We start from the raw sequence: 18,239 nt of genomic DNA, 5'->3' as shown, positions 1-18,239 counted from the left end.
AAAAACTAAAAAATACCAGAGACAATGTAGTATTCGTATTAAAATCCTACTGCGACCCGCGATATCGGCTATGTACAGGCAACGCCACAAGCGTACGAAACTACCTACGCAGAAACACCATTGACCGTGCTATGTAGATATCGGGAGTCGTGTGTATCGTAAAATTTCAAATACATTGCGGCGTCAAAACTAAGAATAGTTTTGGCTGTGGTACATTTTCGGTGGGAAAATAATCTGCTATCTGATTCAAACAATTCATCTGAATCAGCTGTTTTTGTTTTGGCCAACCTATCCCTACCACCCTATATATTTCATGGATTAGGTCTATATAACAAGAAGTGAATATTTTTTTATATTTTTAAAGACTAAACAATAAGAAAACATTTTGAATAAGAAGATTTTGGAATATAACAGATTGAAATCTGTTATACTCAAAAAATATGACAGATTTCAGATATGATGACCTCTTGGAATATGACAGATTGAAATATCAAAAAAGATTTACCTTATATTTCATATACTGCCTTGCCACGGTCATCCAAGTCTAAAATGTACATTATGAAAAAAAAGCGATTGTAGTTAAAGTTCTGACTTAAAGTTACATGAAATTTATATATAAATATCTAACGTAATTCATTTATGAAGATTTAAAAAAAAAGTATATAGAGTAGGGCTACAAAACATAAGAATTACACTGGTAGCTCGTAACTCATATACGTTAACTAGAATTCGCGTGGCATCGCATTATAGCATTTGTTGTACCAAAAATATATATATAACACGCTTATGTGGCACATGGCTATGCCCTGTCGATTTATATGGCTCATATTTACAGAACAAATCAGTTTCTAGAGATTCGATTGAAGTAATTACCCAAACCACTCACGTCTTTAAGACAGGTAAACAAAAATAATATTCTAAAACGTACTATTGTATATTAGGAACAAATTATTTTCGTAGGACACTATATAGTAATTACCCACTGTTATCAATTTTAGAGAGCTAATGAAGTCGATTCTGAAGAGCCTTTTACTAAATCTTTTTCTAAAAAAATCTCTTTTTAAAAAAGACATCTTTATTGCAAGAACCAATATGAACTAAATTTCTAATAGATTTAAGTCAAAACTAATATAAATTTCATTTATGATGGCCCACAAAACAGTAATTTCACGAAATTATCGAATTAAAATGTTAACAGAAATGATCCCTCAGAATCGATCTCAAGAGCATAAAATATTTTAATGATAATAAATCACCAACATATTGAAAATCACAAACGGTAAAATATATTTTTGTCAATAGCCACCATATTTATTCTGTCGTCATATAGCCTATATTTCTCTCTCTTTCCAATAATTAAAGAGCGGCATAAGACAACGAGCAATTTTCCCTTTGCGTAAGCTATATAATGGCTCGACACATATGGGTTCGCAACATGTAAGGATCTTATTATGACCTGACTAAAAATTACACCAAAATTTATCTCTCGTTAGATTAAAAAAAAAAAATTACTATAAACTAAATATCCCTCGTTGGCACACAATAAAACCTAATGACATTCTTGTAAATCCAGTAAGCCATTTAGGCCATATTGAAACATGTATGCAATAAACATCTTTCATATTCTTCATCTCAGATCCTTTATGGTTTAATAGCTGGATATCTTTGCATACATTGTACATTCATATATATTGATTAAGAGATTATATTCTTCCACAATTAGTACAAACTATATTAAGTAGTTACAAACAATAATATTAAATCGATTACATAAACTGAGAAAAATCCGCATAAATATAAGTTCAAGCCAAATCATTGTATTTTAAAAACAATAAAATTAATAACAATATGAAACACTTGAGATCTGTGCAATCGAATCTTTTAAAATGAAACATCTTGTTTAAAAAAAAATACCACACCATTTAATAGCATCACATTATCGATCCAGCCCTAATTACCTTAGTGCGTGTACTAGGAGCATTGGTGTATTTTTTTAGAGAGGGAGGACTAATGCTCATATAAAGAGACACATATATATAGATAATCAAAGACATCATCCCCCCGCCCCTCCCGGTAAAGTGAAGTTCAAATCTCGTCATACTCTGAGGAGTCATCATCTGATATATCAAGGTTTCGCGTCGAGTTGGCCACCGGCGCCGGCTTCCTGCTCCTGTCGAGGGAAAACGCGTACGACTCGTAGTCCAGTATCTCTTCATCGCTCAAATGCGAGTTGCCCTCCACGAAACTAGCGAATCTGAAATGTTTGCGTTTCTTTTAATAGATTTTGTATCCAACTTCCAAATTTTTTTTTTATTTGTATAAAATTGTTGTCTAAGTTGTCTTAGAATGGCAAATAAGCTGACGGCCCACCTGATGGAAAGTGGTAACCGTCGCCTATAGATGTGAGCAGTACCATGGACATAACATTCAGTTCGCTAGACGTTTTGTAGTAAGGTAGACGTATTGTTTGTATACGCGGAATAATAGCATTTTATAATGTACGAGTGCGTGGTCTAAGTTATTAAGAGATGGCGGATAATATAATAATTAATGAACTTTTAGCATTTATTCAAAACAAAATAGACATTTTGGATGAACTTAGTATCATGCAAATATGTGCTTCGAATTATTCAGATTCTGAAATTGAAACGGGGAAAAATGTATTGTATTGTGCGTGTGGAAATGGATCCAGGAACATTCACAGAAAGGGCGACGACAAGAAGAAGAAAAATGTGAAAGATATCATTATAGTGCTTAAAGAAGTGGATCCAGACAAACAACCAATTTTCGTTGCGCGTGACCTAAGTCGCCTACCGTCTGTAACCTTTGACTATGTAGATGTGACTCGTCTATTGAAAGATATGTCTATGATGCGAACAGAATTAAATGAATTTCAGACGAAAGTTAGCTCCGAGTTAACTGAATTACACTTATCAATGACGATAAATAAGCAAGATAAAGACACAAGGATAAATAGCAGTCCGACGACTCCGACGAGAAATAGGAGTATTAATGCAGAGCTTCGCCCGCTACCGCCTGTCGTTGTGCCGTCGCCGGTGCACGGCGGCACGCTGGACGTGGCCGACACCGTTCATACACCGACCTATCGTGATATTGTTCACCGGACACTGTCGAGTCAAACGAAAAGCGCTCGTAAGCGGCACCGCATACATGGTACAATATCGCCTGCGAATGCAGTGACTGGGAAGTGTGGAGTGGTTGCGCAGTTAATGTCGAAAAATATGGTAATACCTACATCTAATGAGACTCTTGAGAACAACAATAGTGAGCAATTCACTATTGTTAAATATAAAAAACGTAAACAAAAACTTATTAATATGCGTGGTACTTTAGAAAATACGGCTAAAATTCAAGTAGCTGAATCACAGTGTTCGATTTATATTTCAAGGGCATCAAAAACTGTTACGGAGTCAAATATAAGGGCTCATATTCAGGATATGGGGGAAGAATGCTTTAATGTTGAGCTACTCAAACAAAACCGAGAGACGTCATTTAATTCTTTTAAGGTTAAAATATCAAGTAATAAAATAAATACCTTCCTAAATTCTAGTTTCTGGCCAGTAGGATTGGTATTTCGACGTTATCGAGAACGAGTGATTCGTACCGCTTCTAATAACACACTTTATGGATAAATCTAACAAGATATCTATATCCATGGCTACTTTTAATTGTAGATCGATAAAGAGATCTGTTAACCAGATTAGAGATTTGTGTAAGAGCGTTGATATCCTAGCGTTGCAGGAAACATGGTTGCTTCCTCATGATCTTAATTTTGTGAATGAGATTGACAGGGACTTTGGATGTTTTGCAAAGTCGTCTGTGGACACATCCGTTGGGTTATTGAAAGGCCGACCCTATGGAGGTGTTGCACTGATGTGGCGTAAGTCTGTTTTCTCGAAAGTGTCTATTATAGAGTGCCCTAGTGACAGACTGGCTGCTGTGCAAATTAATGTCGATGGGCATAGTATTGTCGTGATATGTGTTTATCTACCATATGATGAGGGAAGGGAAGAGAATTTGCTAGAATTTACTAACTGCTTGGGAAGTGTACAGGCGATAATAAATGACGCAGAAACGGAGGCTATTTACGTGCTTGGAGACTACAATGCACATCCTGTATCTAGGTTTGGTAACGAGCTACTGTCATTCTGCTCAGAACAGTCACTAGTGTGTGTTGATCGAGAGTTGCTAGATGATAGTACTTATACTCATATGAACGATGGATGTGGTACAAGGCGCTGGTTGGACCATTGTGTGGTGACAGCTGCTGCACGTGAAACTGTCTCGGCGGCTCGTGTGGACTACGGTGTGTACTGGTCGGACCATCTCCCGCTAATAATTTTGTGTGAACTCAGTACTGTCGCTAAGAAAATAATAATTGATAATACAGATGACGTGTTGTGTGGTGTTCGCTGGGGGGAAAGGAATGTTGAGCAAATAAATTTATACTCTGACTATTGTTATGATAGATTGCAAAATTTTAAATTGTCTAGTCAATGTGTCAACTGTTGTAATAATCGCTTTTGCAGAGAGCATTTATTTTTATTGGACAATTATTATAATAATATAGTACAAATTCTACAGGATGGTGCAATAAAGTATGTAAGTCGAGGTGCACGGAAAAAGAACAAACATATATTAGGTTGGAACTACCACGTAAAACGTTTACATCAAACAGCCAAAATTTATTTTGAGTGTTGGGTGCTGGGTGGTAGGCCGGTGACGGGCGATATTTATAAGAATATGGTTGATACTCGTAAGGCTTTTAAAAACAAGTTGAGGTGGTGCCAGAATAATGAGGATCAAATTAAAATGAATATATTAGCCTTGCACCAGGCGAATAAAAACTTTGGTAAATTTTGGAGAAGCACGAGACGGCTTGATTATGGATCAAGTATACCGGCTAGTATACAGGGTGAATACAATCACAAATCGATTGCTGACTTATTTTCGCGCCATTTCCTTGTGAAACGTCGTTCATGTCGTGCTGCGGTGTGCACGCGTACGGTTAACGAAAATGTAGACAATGAATTTTTTTATTTTAGTTCAGACGATGTTGCTCGAGTAGTTCGGGCAATGAAACGTGGTAAATCTCCAGGATTTGACGGGCTAAGTGTGGAGCACATTGCACATGCGGGTGAAATTATTTTTCATGTATTGTCTGACTTATTTAATATTTGTATTAACTCGGCCTATTTGCCTAAGAATCTAATGAAAACTGTAGTGGTACCTATTCAGAAACATAAAACTAGTGACCCTTCGAATATTGACAATTATAGACCCATATCATTAGGTACAATTATTGGTAAGATACTCGAAAGATTAATTCAACCAGAACTGCAGCGTAGTATGAAAATAGATGATGCGCAGTTTGGCTTCAGGCCTGGACTCTCGACAGATTCAGCTATATTTTGTTTTAAATCGGCCGTTCACTATTATGTCGAAAGAAGTACGTCAGTTTACGCGTGTTTTTTAGACTTAAGTCGAGCTTTCGACCTGGTAAATTATGATTTATTGTGGGAGAAACTAAATTTATCAGCTGTACCAAACAGAATTATTAATCTGTTGAGGGTCTGGTACTGTGGACAGACGAATTTTGTAAAATGGGGCAGCACCACCTCTAGTGAGTATAGACTAGAGTGCGGAGTTCGTCAAGGAGGGCTGACCTCACCGGACCTCTTTAATTTATATGTAAATGACCTGATAGGGGAACTAAGGAGCGCCAAAGTAGGCTGTCATATTGGAACTACTTGTTTAAATAGTATAAGCTACGCTGACGATATGGTTCTTCTTAGTCCCTCTATCAGTGGACTAAGAAAATTGTTAGCAATTTGTGAACGTTATGCATCGAGTCATGGACTGAAATACAATCTAAAAAAAACACAAATGATGGTATTTCGGTCTGGGAGAGGACCGGAGAGGATCCTGCCAGTTTTTATAGACGGCGCTGCAGTGGAAAGAGTGGGTCGGTTCAGATACTTGGGACATATCGTGACAGAGGATCTTCGCGATGACGGAGATGTGGAACGAGAACGAAGGGCCCTGGCCGTCCGTTGCAACATGCTCGCGCGAAGGTTCGCCCGTTGCAGTCCAGATGTGAAGTTGACATTGTTTCGAGCATTTTGTCAATGTTTCTATACATGTCAGCTTTGGACAAATTGCACCAAAAGTGCGCGGAACAGCATTAGAGTGCAGTATAATAATGCATACCGCATTTTGATGAGGCTTCCGAAATATGTAGTGCGTCGGGCATGTTTGCGGAGTCCAGGGTGAATGATTACTTCGCTATAATAAGAAATCGTGTAGCAAATTTCTGGGCTCACATTCGGAATTCAAAGAATGAAATCCTCAGCACATTGTCCCAGTGTCTGAACAGTCCCATTCAAAAGTACTGGTTGTCCGTGCACCAAGACAGGAACATTAAATAATGTTCTCTTGCTTCTTGCTATATTATTATTTAATTTACTTTACTTTTTATAAATTATAAATTTTCTACATATATTTTAATTTTTATGTTTTTCTTTTTGTATGTTTTGATTGTTATATTTTTATATGTTATCCGTGCACGTTGTAATACAATTGTACCTCTATGGGCTAAGTACCTGATAATAAAGAATAATAATAATAAGCCTTCCATATATATATATATATATATATACGTGGAAGGCGGTCACGCGTATAAATTAAACCTACGCGGCTAAAGGGGCAATGGCAAAAATAAAGATGGCGAATAATAATAACGGAGAGAGTATAGGGTCGCTGCCCGGGGGTCGCCGGGGCGCGTCTACAACTGGCGGTAGGCGCGGCAGAATGCGAGCCAGCCGACCGGCCCCACCACCTGGCCGGTCCGACCCCTCGCCATCGACATCAGCTGGCTTGGCGCCGGCAGGGCCGTCACAGGCCCAGCAATCGGTGCCCGCCACTGGTGGTACACGTCGCATGAGGTGGACAAGAGCCATGAATGAGGACCTCATGCGTGCGTTCTTCAGGGCTACAGGGACAGAAACAGGCAGAACAGGATACCGGGCAGTAATGCACCGCGAGTTTCTGCGTCTTTTACCGGATCTAACCGTCTCGGAACAGAACCTAGCCGACAGAGTTCGGTACATACAGCGCTCTGGTATGTTTAGCGCGACCGAACTCGAACGATTGCGAAGTGAAGTTGTTCCAGAAGCAAACTCCGCGACCGTAGAGCAACCCATCTCAGACGTGCTACCTAGCGTAGAGGTGGTTGCCGAAACGCTTTCAGAAGCGGATGCGGACGGAACAACTTCCCAGGATATAGAGCATATGAGGAGCATACTAGAGGAGGCGATTCTAGAGATCCGAAGAACTCCCCTCGAAGAGAGACCGAAGCTTCCCCGGATATATCCAAATGTGGCGACGCGGGATGCCATTGAGGCCACAAATGGACTGCTGCCCCAGTACCTTGAGGGCAGCGGTGACCTGGGAGAGACGAGTTCAATCCTGTTTGGCGCTGCGTTGGCAGTATGCCGATATACCGGCGCAAAAATGCCCCTGGCTGGACGTAATATCCAAAGGGATAATATGAAACCAGCCTGGAAAAGAAGGATTGAACGACGGATCGCCCAGGCCAGAGTCCTCATTGGTAGACTGCTCTGCTTCAGGGAGGGCAACACACGCCCGAGAATTATGCGCTCCGTAAAAGAGGCCTTTGCTGGGACAGGTGTACGTCTGTTCCAGCCGGACTTCGGGCACAAACTTACGGAGCGCATAGATGAACTGAAGCAGAAGATCGCTGCATGGGGGAAAGACTCCGACGGTACTCTGAGAGGGTTGAGAGGTATATATAAATCGCCTCTTTATGAGTGATCAACGGAAGTTTTATAGGAACTTGGAGCGCCCAAAACTATAGCCCACAGGACAAAGACCCGAAACAGCCAATTTCGTCGCCTTCTGGAGACAGCTGTGGTCTGAACCTGTGGAACATGAGGAGGGCGCATGGATGCACGATGTTGAGGAAGCATGTGCTCGAATAACGCCGATGAACGCCATTGCCATTACGGAGGAAGACGTGGTTGCCGCGATCCGTCGGGCTCCGAACTGGAAAAGTCCGGGGATCGACGGATTGCAGCACTACTGGTTAAAGGCGTTCTCGGCCAGCCATGCGACCTTAGCCGTGCAATTCCAGAGTGCCCTCGAAAACAGGACGCTCCCGAACTTCCTTACAACCGGGATCACTCATTTAGCTCCTAAGACGGACGATACCGCGGATCCATCTAAATATCGCCCCATCACTTGTCTTACGACAATATATAAGACGTTAACATCCGTTCTGAGCGCTAAGATCTCTCGTCATGTGTACGAGAATAAGATCCTATCTAGAGAACGGATGCAATGAAGCCGCGGATCGAAGGAGCCTCCTCATTGATGCTGTCGCTGGGCACGTGGTCAAGCGGAACCGTCGGAATTTCTCCGCCGCCTGGATAGATTATAAAAAGGCGTTCGATTCCGTGCCCCATTCATGGCTCCGGAGGATACTCGAGCTGTACAAGATCGACGGTACAGTTCGAGTGTTCTTGGAGGAATGCATGAGGCAGTGGACGACGATCCTGACTATCCAGGGCGAGCGATTGACGGATACCGCTGACCGGATAGAGATAAAGAGAGGAATATTCCAGGGCGATTGTTTGAGTCCACTTTGGTTTTGCTTGTCCCTGAATCCACTCAGTACTTTACTGGAGAATTCGGGGACTGGATTTCAGTATCGGAGAGGAGGTACACGAGTGTCTCACCTTCTGTACATGGATGACTTGAAACTGCTATTTTTGTCGAACGCCTGACGGAGCTGCTAAATATCGTAAACGATATAGCAGCTCTATTAGGATGGCGCTCGGAATAGACAAGTGCGCGGTCCTCCATGTGCAGAGGGGACGGCACTCAAACTGAAGGGATCGCCACAGATCCCTCTAATATTAAAACCCTCTCCGAGGCTGAAACATACCGGTATCTGGGCATGTCACAAAACATCGGTGTGAAGGAGACGGATATGAAACAGTCAGTCCGCGAGGAATTTTTTGCGCGCCTTACAAGAGTACTGAAAAGTTCTTTGTCGGGCGCCAATAAAATCCGAGCTTATGACGGCTCATACCCGTACTCCTTTACACTTTTGGCGTGCTCAGATGGTCTCAAACCGAACTCGAAGCCCTGGATCGGAAAGTCCGCACAACTATGACCCTCCATAGAATGCATCACCCGAAATCGTCAGTCATGAGGCTGTATATCCCGCGGAAAGCTGGTGGTCGAGGCTTGTTAAGCGTTAAGACCATGCACAACCGCGAGATTGACAGCCTCAGGACATATTTTCTGGAGAAAAGAGACGAGGGTTTGCATAGAGAAGTCATAGAATGTGACAAAGGATTCACCCCTCTTTCTCTGGCTAAAGAGGACTGGCGAAAACCCGAAGTTTTGGGTACCTCTCAGCGGGAGGCCGTATGGAAAGAGAAGGAGTTGCACGGAAGGTTCTTCAAAGCCCTTCACGGGCCGTACGTAAACACGAAGACCTCCGTGCACTGGCTACAGTTCGATGATCTCTTCGGAGAGACCGAGGGTTTTGTCTGTGCAATACAGGATCAGGTGGTTAAGACGAACAATTAATAGAAAGCACATTCTGAAGGATGGCACTGAGGACATCTGTCGAGCATGTCGCCATCCTGGAGAGTCACTCAGACATGTGCTTTCGGGTTGTTCAAGCCAACACAGAGTACTTGCACAGGCACAACCAGGTAGCCAAAATACTCCATAAGAGCTAGCTCTATATATAGAATGAGAGGTTGCCGTACTATAAGTACGAGCCACAGCCGGTCCTCGAAAGCGACAGCGTCAGGCTCTACTGGGACCGATCCATCATCACGGACAGGATCGTTCTTGCGAACAAACGTGATATCGTGGTGATGGACCGGGCACTTTCGAGGGTGTTTTTGGTGGATGTCACCATACCGCATGACGAGAACCTCGTGAAAGCCGAAACCGAGAAGAAGAGAAAATATCTCGACCTGGCTCACGAGGTGACCGAAATGTGGGGGTGACATCTACCGAAATCATCCCAATCGTTATGTCGGTGAACGGTCTTATCCCAACCAGTCTGGAACAACATCTCAGACGGTTGGGATTCCGAGGCGGCTCACTCCCGGGAAAGATGCAGAAAGCGGTGCTCTTAGATTCTGCCCGCATTGTACGCCGGTTTCTCTCCCTGGGGCCCTGAACCCCGGCCGACTGTGCTTCTGCCGGGGGTTAGTTGCCATCTCCTCTCCTTAAGAGGGGAGATGAGAATTTTGGTAAAATTTAAAAATAATAATAATAACAGAGTATACTGTTTCGTACATGATACCCCCCATGCGTTGCCATTCCTGAGGACTCAGGTGTTATTCCTCTGTACCCAGTAAATTCACGCCAAATAGAGATTCTCAAATCATTTGTATCTTTTTTTGTGTATCTGTTATATAATCATCATCATATTCAGACAATTTTTTTTTTTTTTATAACAACTTATTATTTATTTAATTGCTATTGTCTGTTTTCTTATTAGCAAAAGGCCTCCAACTGCCTCCAATGGTCTCTATTGCTAGCAATTCTTGTCCAAATTCCACCTGCTTCGGCCCTAATATCATCTACCTATCTTCTATTTGGTCTTCCTCTTCTCCTTTTTTTGTCTTTTGTGTACCAAAACTATACACCACTGAACATAAACCTCTTCCTTAAAGGGTTTTGCCAGCAGTCGTTAGCCTAACTACGGTTAGGCTAACTAGAGTTGTTTTAAGAGGACCGCTGCTGCCTATCCCTCGCCCTCCCTTACTCGCCTCTTACGAAACCTACGAAAAAGAAAGGAGCGGCCTATTCTATGCCAGGATCTACACCGGTCCCGGGATAGAATAGGCCACCCCTTCCTATCCCGTGGGTGTCGTGAGACTAAGCCGACTAAGAGAGGGCGAAATATGGACAGCAAGGCCCTGCTCTAAAACATCTCTAAAATCTGACTACGATTGCCAATCCGTCTGTCAAGCGTGACAATTACTGGCAACCCCCCCGCCTCAAGGGGAAGGCTTATGATCATCAGTGGACAGTTAAAGGCTGATATGATGAAAGTGTTTTTACTCTTTACTCCGTAATGTTACTATCACACCCCTCCCTTCAAACCGAAGGCCATAACTATTCAGCTTCCTCACAGCAGAACCACAAGTTATTATAATCGCAGCATGAGGCCATACCCGGACCTGCCAGGCAGCATAGACCCTGACCTTCTTGAGTCGTTCAGCTTCAGCATGATGTTCCACTGCGCGCAGTCGGGGCTCGAGCAGTACTTCCTCAAGTTCTCTAGCGCCTGCTTGGTTTCTCTTGCTCCTTGTTCGTAGTACTCCTCGCTGGATAGGAGACGAGGTTTTGGCGGGAATTTTCTTCGCCTGAGAAAATAAAAAAAAGTATTAAATTCTCTGTTCTATATATTACTCTCTGTGTTTCTGGGTTACTGTTACTCTGAATTAAAATAATTTGAGTTTGCGTGATATTCTTAAAAATCATTCATAAGTATAATTGGAACTTGTTACGTAGAACAGCTATATCCCAGATAATCTTAGAGTTTCTACATAAACAATTCCAATTACGAAATAATCTCTGGATAGAGTAGCATATGTAGAGAAAATCTTCATTTTGTGAAAAGATTACCAGAGGGAGACTTTGTACTAAAGTCGTTTGCTTGAGCACCTCTGTCCCATTCGTGTTTCTAACGTAAAGCAGTTGTGTTTGTCTGGCAGTGTTTCGGTTAGAAGAGTGGGCATGGAATACGACAGGGTACAGCGGAATAACACCTGAGTCCTCAGGAACGACAACGCATGGGAGATATCATGGGCGAAACAGTATACTCTGTTATGTCCATGGTACTGCTCATGTTTATAGGCGACGGTTACCACTTTCAATCAGGAGGGCCGTTTTTACTTCTTGAAAAATACTTGAATACAACTCATATTTTCCCTGTAACAATATATTTGGTTGACTGGGAGAGAATGCTTTTAGCATTAAGTCCGCCATGTACACATATTTGTACTAATGAATAAATAAATAAATATTTTACTACAAAATTGTTTAAGTGATAATTTTCTGTTATTGTCATTTTAGTTACAAATGTAGTCTGCTAGCTTTATTCACCATTTCATTATATGTAATACTTATTAAAATTACTAGTTTATACTGTCCATTTCGTCCGCGTGACCGGGACAAAAAGTAGCCTATAACCTATATTCCATATAGTATGTGTATACTAAATATCATAGTGATTGATAAAGCCGTTAAAGCGCTATAAGTTAAACAAATAAAGTCAATTACATATTTTTTTTGATGGATGATAATGGATTGGTAACCCCGCCTGCGCTAACCACTGAGGTGATAGGTGAGAATGAATAAGGTAGGTCAGTTAGCCCATCGTGATGATTACACCAGGAATTCAGCACGATGGTTTCCAGGGGAGACCACGTGGAGGTCAACCTGATAGGGTATATCGCTAGCAATGGAACTAGTGGTCCGCATTACTAACAATCCCTTTCCCCCCTTTTTCCTTATTATTTATAAAATTAATAAGGATTTATGAATACATACCAATAAGCTTGTATTTTGCGCAACAATGACTCGGGGAAGTACTTAATGACTAGAGAGGTAATTATCACAGCGGCGGAGGCCTCCTGATATTCGCTACTGAAGAATATCATCAATACACCAACAAGCTGAAACAATTTAATAAATAGATTGTTTATTTTTATATCGGCCATTTAACTGTCCACTGCTGAATCTTCCTTCGTCCTTCCTCATAATGGGAATTTTACCAGTAGTTGCCACGCATGGCAGGCGAGTTGGCAACACACAGTTAATCTTTGGTAATGTTTTAAGAGGGACGCTACGGACTCAGGTGTTATTCCTCTGTACTCAGTAAATTCACGCAAATCCAACGCAAGTAAATCCTCAAGAATAGCAACGCATGGGGGGTATCACGGGCGAAACAGTATACTCTGTTATGTCCATGGTACTGCTCATGTCTATAGGCGACGGTTACCACTTTCCATCAGGTGGGCAGTCAGCTTGTTTGCCATTCTAAGTTGTATAAAAAAAAAGGATATATTGTACACATTAATACTACATAAAAAATAAAAAAATAATCACCTGTAAAGTCCACATGACGAGGTTCTTACTCCTCTGGTTTTTCGGTGGTCCTATCCTATAGCAAACCAGGAAACTAACGAAGCTGACCACCAATGTATACCAGAACATATACGTTTGATATGACAGCACTATGCTGCGGATATTCTCCCATATTTGCTGGAATATATACACACCCACCGTCCATCCGCCAATCAGAATGCCATATGTTAAAGTTTTCTGTAACAATATGTTCTGCATTTAATCCTATTTCTTTGTTTATATTTATTAGTATGCCACATAGTATAAATTTGTTATTATAATATAATAAGTAAGCACATAAGACATGCGATATCCCATAGGGACATCGCAACCATCCACTTTTACAACAGTTGAAAGCATATATATAATTTTTTTAATATTATTTCAGCCATTAACCGTTATTATCTACTGTTGAATATAAACCTTCCCCATTAGGTGAGTTTTGCCAGTAGTTGCCACGCTTGGCAGTCGGGTTGGCAACTGCAGTTAAGCTTTTACAAATGTTTTAAAGGTACGCTATTGCCCATCCCTCCACCATAAACTCCCTTAATCGCGTCTTACGACACCCACGGAAAAGGAAGGGATGGTCCATTCTATGCCGGGACTTACACGGCGATATATTACGTCATGCTTTATTTATACATTTTATTTGTAGATTTTAAATTTGTTTCCCATGATATTTGGATATTTGTTATTAAGTTTGGTACACATAAGGACCACATTTTGCTAATATAAAATTTTAACTAAATGATTATTTTAACTATATGATTTACAGACAGGTAAATAGGACATATTTAAGATGTATGTGTAGTTATAATAGCAATAGAATATATATATATTTTTTTTATTTTGTCTGTATGTTTGAATGTTGGTTCTCGCATTATCCAAAATATATTGCACCAAATTGAATGCGGTTTTTACAATTCTATTCCTCTATTAATTAACAACAATTGTAAGAATAATTTAATAAAAGACAACTCACCTTAGGTAATAACTTGCTTACATAATATACAAGTACCATAAAGGACGCAAACACTCCAATAAATATTCCACATAGGTAGAAAAATACTGGATTACCACTTAGCGCTTTGGAAGAGAATATAACGCTTATACCAAGGAACATGAGTATAATCCTCCAAATGTCCACTCCTGGAAAATAAGTACATATAATATAAACACACCAGAAGCTCGATTTATGTGAATGATTGATTAACACCTAGCGACCCGTCCCGGCGTTGCACGGGTGGACATTTTTACATTTTAAAAAGTGGCCACTAAGGCTGCACACGCGATGGAAGCTTAAAAATGGAGTAACTTCTCCCGTTTTCCCAACATTTCCCTTCACTGCTCTGCTCCTATTGATCGTAGCGTGATGAAAAGTATATTATAATCTACCTAGGAGTATGAAGAATAATTGTACCAAGTTTCGTTAAAATCCGTTGAGTACTTTTTGTTTCTATCGATCACTAATCACGCACTGATAGTTATTTTGGAAATATTTTTCATGTACAGAATGGACCTCTCTACAGATTTATTATAAGTATAGATTAGCTTTTACTCATGACTTCATGGGACTGGGATTTGTTTACTGACCGTCATTTCATATTTTTTTTACTTAATTTGATTAATATAAATGTGAAAGTGAGTTTGTTTTGTTAGGCACCTCTTAGTATCTCTATGGCTAAATCAATTATTATGAAATTCAGTATACATGTAGTATAAATAGGTCAGTAAACATGTTCTAGTCACAAAGATGATAAACAGATAAATACTAATCTAAGATAAAACATCAATAAACAAGTCATAGCTTATAATATCACAACCTATATAACTCTGTCCTACCAGTGGTCCAACAGATATATCGAGATAAGGCAATCGTCATGTAACTGCTCAAGGCATTGTCTGGCATTAGATCACTAGTCTTCTTTACACTTTACTTCATACTTAAAATTTAATGCATGGTATAAATGTATGTACATTTGATGGACTTAGCACCAAATGTTATTCTCTACCAGTCAATCATTGAGCAAACAGCAGTCAATCATTGAGCAAACAGAAAAACAGGTAGGAGATGCGTCCATTGACTTTATGTTTCATAAAGCAATACTTAATATATAAAACTAATATACTTAATAATAATACTTTTTACTTTAAGTATTTATGTTTCAACTAATATAAACATACACAAAATACATTATATGTATTTATATAAAATAAATAACTGTATTAAAAAAGTACAGAAAACAGTTTGAATTTAAATTTGTTTATAAAAGTACATACTTATAATTTGTAATTCAATACTGTGCCTCAGTTTAGTATTGATGGCCATGCATGTGGGTGTGAACAGGTCCAACGAGACTGTTTTTTGGTTTTTCTTCTGAAAGGGATTGACGACCGACCATCCGTAACTATCTTCAGTGTATTCTTTGTAAACTTCTTCAGGGCTGCTGCCCACATACAGTCTGTACTCATCATTTTTGATTCTCAAGTGAAACTGTAAGAGATTTTTTATATTAATGAGAAGTAATTATTTAGTTAATTTTAAACTTTTGCCTTATTTACACAAATTTTAAATACACACTCAGAACTCATGATGAAAAAGCTCTGCTACCCGCAATAAATGCAATAAAGAAGCAGGTATAAACAACAATTAGGAATTAGGTTATAATTCATATTGATTTGCAATGGTTTGCATTGGCAAGTTACACTAATAGACATCTGTCAGAATAATGTGGAACTGTTATGGTGTTAGTTTTGCAAATCAAGAGTGTGAAAGGTTTCAATTCCAATATTTCTCTATTGGAATTTATTTCAAGAGTAACTCCACTGCACATAATAATGCATATAATATATACACACATATTAACATGTAATGTATATAATATACAAACAAATTAAGTTAGGGGGTTTGGTCAAAAATTATTTCAAACAATTAGCAATATATTAAAGGAACTAACATTAAAAATGTTCATATGGAAACCTAGCAAGACCCTTTACTTGTGCTGAGTGGCACTCATCATAAATTGCCATTCAATAATGTATTGTAATTGTAATATTCTTTTATATATTGATATCAACTATTCAAAAGACTTCAATACTTTTTTTTATTATATTTTTAGAAATATAGAAGTTAGTGTCGTCAATTGAGATTGTTTCACTAAAAAAAACTTATTTGAAATGTGGCAAAACCAGTTATTTTTATTACAAACTGAATTACTGAACCAATTTTGATTAAATTTCTATAGGACCAATCTGTACATATAAACTTTCAGATAAAATAAGGATTTTTCAAATTTAATTACAACTGAAGAAGGTTGATGTCAGGCAGGCGACCAGTTGTAAAACTAAAAGCCAAATCTTTTTGTAATATGAATAAAAACATATTACGCCGACCCCAAACAATAATAGGGATAAGGGTAGGAAGATAATGTATTAAAACTGACGGAGCTATAAAGTAACAAACACAAAAAATATAACCATATTGAGAACTTTCTTGTTTTAAAAGTTGATTAAAAAGAGAAAAAGAAATTACTTTTATATAATTACCTTAACTGTTTGCCAGAGAGTAAACAAATTTTTTGAAGTGCCAGGATAACAGTATATGTCAACAGATTGCTTTGAGGTTGGCACATCCCGCTCAATAACTGTAGCACCTCCAAGCCAGTGCACTGAAAATGTAATTTGGCCCAATTTATTCATAAATAAGAATATAATGGTGGGTCAAATTATTATTTAAATTTTTGCTTATTTTTAATGGTGAGTCGTTTTAGAGAACAATTATCATGAAATTAGGTATATTAGTATTTGGAATAAAGGACAGGTTATTTTTTCACCCAGTTATATGGACGAATTCACAGGTAAAAACTAGTATTTTTTAAACGCACTAATAGTAAAATAAACAGAACTTACCGTCATAAGCTAATGAGCTAGATTCAACAATTAAAAACGAGTATATTATCAATAATGACAAAATTAAAAAACAGCCGCTGAAATCCATTGCGGTCAGTGATATTTCAGAGAATACTATAAAATAAATATTTCGTACTGTACGCGAGCGTGGCTAATACAATAACACATACTTTTATTTAATAATTGGTGAGAATTTTGTACCTTTTGACACAGAATCGTAGGAAAAATATAATTCTATGCCATAACATCACCAAAATATTTTGATTTATAGTAATCACAGAGTACACCGCAGACGTCAATATGTCAAAGCAGTTTTTTTTTTATACAACTTTGACATTTATTTAATTGACATATATGACATTGATATTTATATTTTTTAATCCAATGGAGTAAAGCACGACTATTTGTATTTATTTATTTATTATTATAATGTATTCATATACACAATATATATAACAATACAACTATATCTATTGCACAAAAAACTAATAGGCAATAATAAAAGCAACTTACAATTACATCAATCACTAAGATACATCTATCCTGAAAGCCAAATGCTTTATTATCTCCTGTTGTTTGTTGTCTGGTTTTTCATAACACAGAGTTTCCATACCCTGCGTAATGAGAGGAAAAAGTAATTGTTAGTAATGGGGTCAAATAACACCATTACTAACAATATACCTTGTCAGATCGACCTTCACGTGGTTCCCCCTGGAAACCATTATGGTTAATTCTAATTGAATTCGTCAGGATGGGCTAACTGACCTGCATTCATCCTTACCTGTCACCTTTCACTGGTGCCACGCCGGTGTATACCGATAGCGATGGCGGGGTTACCATTCCATTATCATCCATTAAAAAAAAACCCTGCGTAATAAAATATCAAGTAACAAACATATAGAAACATAATGTTATTAACAAATGCTTATATTATCAGTTACTGGTGGAGAATGGATTGTTAGTAATGGGGATTAGTAATCCCATTTCTAGCAATAAATCTTATCAGGTCGACATCTTCACGGTTCCATCTGGAAACCATCGTGATTATTGTTGAAGTCGTTACAATAGACCAACTGACTTGCTTCTTCCTCATTTATCATTTCATTCATAAAAAAAAATCATAA

At 38.9% G+C, this 18,239-nt stretch overlaps 1 protein-coding gene across 2 annotated transcripts; it reads right to left on the bottom strand.

Moving 5' to 3' along the window:
• Nucleotides 1–76: 76 nt before the first annotated feature.
• LOC113514135 (nuclear envelope integral membrane protein) lies at nucleotides 77–17,404 on the bottom strand. 2 transcript variants are annotated; one of them, XM_052897538.1, is made up of 8 exons: nucleotides 17,116–17,404; nucleotides 16,753–16,874; nucleotides 15,487–15,700; nucleotides 14,189–14,355; nucleotides 13,189–13,404; nucleotides 12,631–12,755; nucleotides 11,250–11,441; nucleotides 77–2,254 (listed from the first exon to the last, which is right to left on the bottom strand). In XM_052897538.1, the coding sequence occupies exons 1-8, from the start codon at nucleotides 17,201–17,203 to the stop codon at nucleotides 2,086–2,088; spliced, it is 1,293 nt and encodes a 430-aa protein (XP_052753498.1). In that variant the 5' UTR covers nucleotides 17,204–17,404; the 3' UTR covers nucleotides 77–2,085. The 2 variants fall into 2 exon arrangements, with proteins under 2 accessions (XP_052753498.1, XP_052753499.1); XM_052897539.1 differs by having other exon boundaries at nucleotides 11,280–11,441; nucleotides 17,116–17,401.
• Nucleotides 17,405–18,239: the final 835 nt, after the last annotated feature.

The sequence above is a fragment of the Galleria mellonella genome, unplaced genomic scaffold (assembly GCF_026898425.1).
Source record: "Galleria mellonella isolate WM207_F2 unplaced genomic scaffold, CSIRO_AGI_GalMel_v1 utg37, whole genome shotgun sequence".
NCBI lineage: Eukaryota > Metazoa > Arthropoda > Insecta > Lepidoptera > Pyralidae > Galleria > Galleria mellonella.
Note: the sequence above shows the minus strand (reverse complement) of the source record. Positions and strands in the feature narration are given on the sequence as shown.

Coding starts and splice junctions, on each gene's coding strand:
- LOC113514135 (XM_052897538.1), bottom strand. CDS start 17,203: ATGGATTTCAGCGGCTGTTTTTTAATTTTGTCATTATTGATAATATAC. Junction 16,875..17,115: donor TAGCTCATTAGCTTATGACG/GTAAGTTCTGTT, acceptor TTACATTTTCAG/TGCACTGGCTTGGAGGTGCT. Junction 13,405..14,188: donor TAAGCAAGTTATTACCTAAG/GTGAGTTGTCTT, acceptor ATATTGTTACAG/AAAACTTTAACATATGGCAT.